Source organism: Gracilinanus agilis, chromosome 1 (assembly GCF_016433145.1).
Source record: "Gracilinanus agilis isolate LMUSP501 chromosome 1, AgileGrace, whole genome shotgun sequence".
In the NCBI taxonomy this organism is placed as follows: domain Eukaryota; kingdom Metazoa; phylum Chordata; class Mammalia; order Didelphimorphia; family Didelphidae; genus Gracilinanus; species Gracilinanus agilis.
The window spans coordinates 91069604-91077690 of record NC_058130.1 but is presented as its reverse complement, the minus strand read 5'-3'; the positions used below and the strand labels follow the sequence as shown (position 1 = coordinate 91077690).

The 8087-nt window shown below is 42.8% G+C and overlaps 1 protein-coding gene across 1 annotated transcript in view; it reads right to left on the bottom strand.

The window, feature by feature from the left end:
- Positions 1–238: 238 nt before the first annotated feature.
- MST1 (macrophage stimulating 1) overlaps positions 239–8087 on the bottom strand; it is a 41551-nt gene continuing 33702 nt past the window's right edge. Inside the window, exons 17-18 of the mRNA XM_044656948.1 lie at positions 1320–1459; positions 239–756 (exon numbers count right to left, since the gene is read on the bottom strand). Coding sequence (XP_044512883.1) covers positions 595–756; positions 1320–1459 — 302 coding nt within the window. The 3' untranslated portion in view covers positions 239–594. The remainder of the gene's footprint in view (positions 757–1319; positions 1460–8087) is intronic.

The following is an 8087-nucleotide window of genomic DNA, read 5'->3' as shown; positions in this document are numbered from 1 at the left end:
GCCTGGAGCCCACCCCAGCCTGCCAGCACCAGGCTGGCTCCGCCTTCTCCACAAAGCAGGGACACAGGGATGAGGGATTGGGGGGTTGGCTTGAGGCCCCCTGAAATGTGGAGACTTGAAAAGATTTAGGTCCCACCTACAGCAAGATATTATGCTTGTAATACCATAACACCCCCCTGCTCTCCCTGCCTCCCACCCTCCACATTCCCAAGCCTTGACACTGACAGCATTAGGGGCTCTCGGCAAGCATTTATTAAGTGCTTCCTATATAACAGGCACTGTCCTAAGCCAGGAGATATAAAGTAAGCAAAAACTGTCCCTCCCCTCCTGGAGCTTACACTCCAACAGGGTGGGCAACATATGCCAACCAGAATATACATACAGAGTAGGTGGAAGGTAACCTTCAAGGGGTGGCCTCGACAGCTGGAAACCCCAGGATAGGCCTCCTGGAGAAGGTGCTGTTGGAGCTGCATCTGGCAGGAAGCCAGAAAACCTGGCTCGGGGAAGGACCAGTTAAGAAGAGCCCAAGATAGGTAGAGACAAGAAAGGCCAACATGGTGGTGGGACACCAGAGAGGCCGTTTCCTCTCCTCCATCAGCTCAGCTTTATGACTTTGTTTATCCAGTCAACGTACATGGAGATCCGCAGGAAGATAGCTGGCCATCCGGGGCGGGCACAGACACGGTTTGGGATTATGATTCCATCCAAGACCCAACAGTCATGCGTGTAGCAGGCCAGTGGGCCTCCATAGTCCCCCTGGAAGGAGAGGAAATGGCACACGTGAAGGCTTGAAGTTTGGGGAATGCTAAGAAGGGGAAACCGAGGGCCTCCACTGCACAATAAACAGACTGCAGCTCTGTTAAAGGGACAAGACAACTCCATCCCTGGAATATCATAGCATAGTGGACAGTGCCAGACCAGGAGTCACAAGGACCTCGCTTCAAAGCCCACTTTTGGTACTGTAGGCTAGTCACAACCTCTCTGGCCCTCACCTCCTCTATAAAGTGAGCTTACAGCTTCAAACTATGATCTATGGATCTCACTATAGGGAGCTTGAATAGGGTGGAACAATTTCTGAGACTCATCCAGGTTCATTCCTGGGTTACAAGGCACGGGTAGACATCTGGGGCTCAAGCTAACTGTCCTTCCTGCTTTTTAAGCCTCAGGAAAAGACCTGTGGGGTAGGATCCTTCCCAGGCATAAACTCCATGGCCAGTGTCAATCCAAAGTCAGCCCTGCTTGGGGCATCTAAGTAAGGGAGTTCTGTAGGGCAACTCCTGCCCTTCCCCTAGCTCCCATACCTCCACCTCTCACCATACCTCACAGGCCCCTGCTGGGACCATGGGGCTCATGGTACACAATTCATTCTTTTTCACTTTGCCCCGATGCTTGATATTGCACTCTTCATTGGTGATGACTCGAAGCTTGGCTACATTCAAGACTGTGTCGTTGCCAGTTCCTGGAGAAAAATAGGATAGTCGGGTACCATCCCAGCACCACATAGCCCATGAAAGAAAGGCCCTACAATCCCTTTCCTCCCAGATTCAGGATGAGCAGAAGTAGAAGGGAAAAGGTCCAGTGAGGCATTCTAGAAAAAGGCCTCCAGCCTCTGTACCCTTTTACCCAACAAAACCCCTATTAGGACTTTGGGTTAAGATGGCGGCAGAGTAAAAAGCAGCTGCTTGACCTCTCCTAACCCACACATATAGAATTCCTCAAGAAGACATAAAAACAAATCCAGACGAAAGAAGGGACCCCACAACAGGGCGCAGCATTGAAAGTACGTGGAATTGGGGCATTTCCATGCTATAAAGGGGTGAAACAGCTCTCACTAAAACACCAAGCTGAGCAACCCCCTCCCCCACACACCACCCACAGTGCCAAAACCAGCGCAAAAGACTTAGAGCAAGTTTGGGGCACGCATTAAGTCATTAGCAGCTACCTGACATCACCAGGGCCTGCTCCTGAGAGCAGCAAGACTTAAGACCCCAAGAGGCTAAAGAATGTGCAGACTTTGAACACAGACCCTGAGCGCAGGAGCAGCCCTTCAGTGGGGACCCAGTGCAGAGGGGTGCATGACTTTGGAAGTAGCACCCTGAGACTGTTAAAGGAGCTTCAGGCAGAAAAACAAGCAAGGGGACCACCAGGAGGTTTGACCCTGAGAACAACTAGACCTGAGACCTCAGGAGCTCAAAGAGCACAGACAGACCCTGGGCGTGAGGATAAAGCTGAGAGGGTGCTGGGCTAACAATGGCAAGCCAGAGACAAGAACCCCAGAAGAAAAAGATCAAAAAGAAACCTTTAACACTCAACAACTTTTACACAGAAAAAATCCAGACAACAGAACAGCAGAGGAGAACAAACAAGTAACCATATCCAAACTTTCCCCCCAAAATGAAAACCGGTCACAAGGTCTTGAAGAGTTGAAATCTGAGATTATGAGAAAGATGGAAGAGATCTGGCAAGAAAATAACAATTTAAAAGGCAGAATTTCGCAATTGGAAAGTGTGGCAAGTTGTGTAAATGGAGTTAGCTCTAGCCCATTCATAGTCAAAACTCTACTTACCCTAGGCATCTAGATTATATCATCCCCACCTCCCTCAGTGGGGAGGGGAGATGAGTTAATCACATGTGACAATAAGTAACAAATCAAGAACAAGGGTCTGCCCTTTGGGCAGTCCAGATCAGTGTAGAAGCTGCCATTTGTCCACTTGAATTAGAGGTGGACCCACAGGAAGTGACGAGAGACACTATCTCTTGAAGTATGTTGGTTACTTCCTGTTGAGGCAGTTCCAGCTTTGAACTTGGTGCTGAAGGAGCTCGGCTGAGACCTCAGACTGCTTCTACTCTGAATTGACACATGGGTAAGTTAGGCTGACTTCCTTGGCCTACCTTGGCATTTCCAAACTCTGCCTTAAGTAGGCTTATAGCCTCTCTGATTTCTAAGGTCTTGTGGCTTGTAGCCTAGTTTAATTAGCCTTTTAACCCTCTCTCTCTGTCCAGGCCTCTCCAGGCCTGGACTAGCCTCTCCCTCTCTCTATTTCCCTACCTTTTACCTTCCTAATTGTAAATAAACTACCTTAAACCCAATCCTGCCTTGGGTCTATTTTAATTATGGAATCAAACTGAATTGTTGATTCCTGGAGGCCACACTTTTAATATATATCTATAAAATATCTAAAATCTCCCTCTTACAAAATAAATCGAAGACCAGAAGTGACCAGATTGAAAAGGAAAATCAGCCTCTAAAGGCTAGAATTGGGCAATTTGAAAAAGATGCCCCCAAATCAAAAGAATTGATAAGCAAATTGGAGACAAAATCAAACAGCTGGAAAACAGGATAGACCAATCCGAAAAGGAAAATCAAAAGCTTATAGCAGAAAACCTAAAGATAAGAATTGGACAAGTAGAAGCCAATGATCTCTCAAGACAGCAAGAACAAATAAAACAAAGTCAAAAGACTGATAAAATAGAAGGAAATATGAAATATCTCAATGAGAAATTGAGAGATCAAGAAAACAGGTCTAGAAGAGACAATCTGAGAATCATCGATCTTCCTGAAAAAGCAGAAATTAATAGAAATTTGGACTCCATACTAAAAGAAAATTTTTCAGCAAAACTGCCCTGAAGTTCTACAACAAGAAGGCAATATAGACATCCATAGATCACCCTCTACACTAGACCCTGAAAAGACAACCCCCAGGAATATAATGGCCAAATTCAAGAGCTTCCAAGTAAAAGAAAAAATTTTACAAGAAGCCAGAAAGAGACAATTCAGATATCAAGGAGCACCAATCAGGATCACACAGGATCTGGCAGCTTCCAGGCTAAAAGACCGCAAAGCTTGGAATATGATATTCAGAAAGGCAAGAAAACTGAGTCTACAACCAAGGATCACCTACCCATCAAAACTGACTATATACTTCCATGGGAAAGTTTGGGTATTCAACAAGATAGAAGATTTCCAAGTATTTGCACAGAAAAGACCAGGACTAAATGGAAAGTTCGATATCCAACCACAAAAATCAAGAGAAACATGAAAAGGTAAATAAGAAACAGAGGGGAAAGAAAGATTTATTTTTAAATTTGCCTCTTTAAGGGCTTCAATAAGATCTATTTGTATTCCTATGTGGAGAAAATGCTATGTATAATTCTCTGTAGTGAACTCTATTCAATATTATAGTATTCACTATTATAGTAATTAGAAGAATTATTCATAGGGAGAGGTTGGAATACTAAATGGTCTAAGATGGTATGGGGGTGGGAAAGAGGGGGGGTGAATAGTAGAGGACACCAAAAGAAACTTGAAGGAATAAGAAAAATAGGATATTCTATTACACACAAAGAGTGCATGGGAAGGGGAAGGGATGAATACTATTATAAGAAGGAGAGGAAGAGAGCATTAAGAGGTAATATTTAAACCTTACCCTCAGTGGAATTAACCCTGAGAGGGAAGAGTAGCTATATCCATTGGGATATAAAACTCTATCTAACCCTACTGAGAAAGTCAGAAGGGATAAACCAAGGGGAGCAGGGGAGTGGGGAGGTCAAAAAAGGGAGGGGAGGAGAAGGGGGAAGGAATTCATTAGGACTTAAAAATAAAAAGAGGGGAATAATAAGGGAGGGGGTAGAAAGGGAAGTAAATCAAGGGAGGGGACAAGGGTTACTGGCTTAAAGCAAACCACTCGTTTAAAAGGAAATAGTGTGAGAAGAAGGGGTAGAACTAGGAGAGGATACCAAAATGTTGGCGAATACACAACTGATAATTATAACTTTGAATGTGAATGGGATGAACTCGCCCATAAAACGGAAGCAAGTAGCAGAGTGGATTAGAAACCAAAATCCTACCATATGTTGTCTACAAGAAACACATATGAGACAGGTGGACATACACAAGTTTAAGGTAAAGGCCTTGAGCAAAATCTTTTCAGTTTCAAATGAGAAAAAGAAGGCAGGAGTGGCAATCATGATTTCTGACAAAGCCAAAGTAAAAATAGATATGATTAAAAAGGACAGGGAAGGTCATTACATCCTGATAAAAGGCAGTATAGACAATGAGGAAATAACACTGCTCAATATGTATGCACCAAGTGGCATAGCATCCAAATTCATAAAGGAGAAACTGTCAGAGCTCAAGAAGGAAATAGATAGTAAAACCATTACTAGTGGGAGATCTAAATATTCCTCTTTCAGATCTAGATAAATCAAACCAAAAAATAAATAAGAAAGAGGTAAGAGAGGTGAATGAAGTCCTTGAAAAATTAAATTTAATAGATATGTGGAGAAATATAAATAGGGACAAAAAGGAATATCCCTTTTCAGCTGCTCATGGTACATTCACAAAGATTGACCATGTAATAGGGCGTAGAAACATTGCAAACAAATGCAAAAGAGCAGAAATAATAAATGTAACCTTCTCAGATCATAATGCAATAAAAATAATAATTAGTAAGGGCATCTGGACAGGCAAATCAAAAACTAATTGGAAATTAAATAATATGATTCTCCAAAACCAGTTAGTCAAAGAAGAAATCATAGAAACAATCAACAATTTCATTGAAGAGAATGACAAGGATGAGACATCCTACCAACTCTTTGGGATGCAGCCAAGGCAATACTCAGAGGGAAATTTATATCTTTGAGTGCATATATTAACAAATTAGGGAGGGCAGAGATTAATGAATTGGGCATGCAACTTAAAAAATTAGAAAGCAAGCAAATTAAAAATCCCCAGATGAAAACTAAATTAGAAATACTAAAAACCAAGGGAGAAATTAGTAAAATTGAAATTAAAAGAACTATTGAATTAATAAATAAGACTAGAAGCTGGTATTTTGAAAAAACATAAAATAGACAAAGTACTCGTCAATCTAATAAAAAAAAGGAAAGAAGAAAACCAAATTGACAGTATCAAAGATGAAAAGGGAGACCTCACCTCTAATGAAGAGGAAATTAAGGCAATCATTAAAACTATTTTGCCCAATTATATGGCAATAAATATAGCAATCTAGGAGATATGGATGAATATTTACAAAAATATAAATTGCCTAGATTAACAGCAGAAGAAATAGAATATCTAAATATTCCCATATCAGAAAAAGAAATTGAACAAACCATCAAAGAACTCCCTAAGGAAAAATTGCCAGGACCTGATGGATTCACAAGTGAATTCTATCAGACATTCAAAGAGCAACTAATCCCAATACTATACAAATTATTTGATATGATAAGCAAAGAAGGAGCCCTCACAAATTCCTTTTATGACACAAATATGGTACTGATTCCTAAGCCAGGTAGATCAAAAACAGAGAAAGAAAACTATAGACCAATCTCCCTAATGAAGATAGATGCAAAAATCTTAAATAGAATACTAGCAAAGAGACTCGAGCAAGTGATCAAGAGGATCATCCACCATGATCAGGTGGACTTTATACCAGGAATGCAAGGATGGTTCAACATTAGGAAAACCATCCAGATAATTGACCATATCAACAATCTAACAAACAAAAATCACATGATTATCTCAATAGATGCTGAAAAAGCCTTTGACAAAATATAGCACCCATTCCTATTGAAAACACTGGAAAGTATAGGTATAGAAGGACCTTTCCTAAAAATAACAAATAGTATATACCTAAAATCATCAACAAGCATCATATGCAATGGGGATAAATTAAAAGCCTTCCCAATATCATCAGGAGTGAAACAAGGATGCCCATTATCACCTCTATTATTTAACATTGTACTAGAACCACTAGCAGTAGCAATTAGAGAAGAAAAAGAAATTGAAGGTATCAAAATAGGCAATGAGGAGACTAAGCTATCACTCTTTGCAGATGATATGATGGTCTACTTAAAAAATCCTAGAGAATCACCTAAGAAGCTTGTAGAAATGAAGATGGCGGCAGAGTAAGGAGCAGCTGCTCGATCTCTCCTGACCGAACCACACAGAACCCCTCAAGGGGAAAAAAAACGAGTCCAGAGGAACGAAGGAACCCCACAACAGGGCGCAGCATTGAAGGTACGCAGAATCGGGGCATTTCCACACTTTAAAGGGGCGAAACAGTTCACACTAAAACACGAGAGGAAGAAGCCCCTCCCCCACCCCCCACGCCGCACAAGCGGGTAAACAGGACTGGGGCAACCAGAAAATCACTGGCAGCCCCTGAGCCCGTACCTGTGCGCTGGAAGACGAGGGACCCCAGGTGGCTGGGACTCTCCCTGAGCGCCCACGTGGGTGAAGGCACCGCCTCCAGCTGGGACAAAGGCCCCTAAAACTGAAGGCATTGCCTCAGGTGTGAATAAAGATCTCCAGCCCACGGACTTTCACTACCTTCTGCGGGGGTGAAAGCAGGGCCCTAAGAGCAGCAGCGCAGACAAAGGCAGTGCCCTAGGCTTGGATAACGATCTCCAGCCCAGGCTTGGACCTCCAGTGAGGACCCAGTGCAGACCTGAGCGCAGCTGTGGAAGCAGCCCCAAAGACTGCTGAAGGAACCTCGGGCAGAGGGGCAGACCGGGAACTACCAGGAGTACCAGGAGGCCTGACCCCGAGGACAAGGAGACCGGAGGCCCCCCCCCCAAGCTTGCAAGGCCCAGGCAGACCCGGAGTGCAAAGACAAAGCGGGAAAGGGGCGGGGCTAACAATGGCCAGCAATAAGGAAGTCCAGAAGAAAAGGACCATCAAGAGAAATTCTGGAACACTGGACAACTTCTACACAGAGAAAATCCAGACAACAGAGGAGGGAAAACAAAAATCCAAACCTCCCCAAAAAAATGAAAGCTGGTCACAAGTTATGGAAGAGTTTAAAAATGAAATGCTGAGGAAGATGGAAGAAATCTGGCAAGAAAATAACAGTTTAAAAGGCAGAATTTCACAATTGGAAAGTGAGACAAGACAACTGAAGACCAAAAATGACCAGATTGAAAAGGAAAACCAGTCCTTAAAGGCTAGAATCGAACATTTAGAAACCAATGATCTCTCAAGACAACAAGAACAAATAAAACAAAGTCAAAAGACTGATAAAATAGAAGGAAACATGAAATATCTCAAGGAGAGAGTGACAGACCAAGAAAACCGGTCTAGAAGA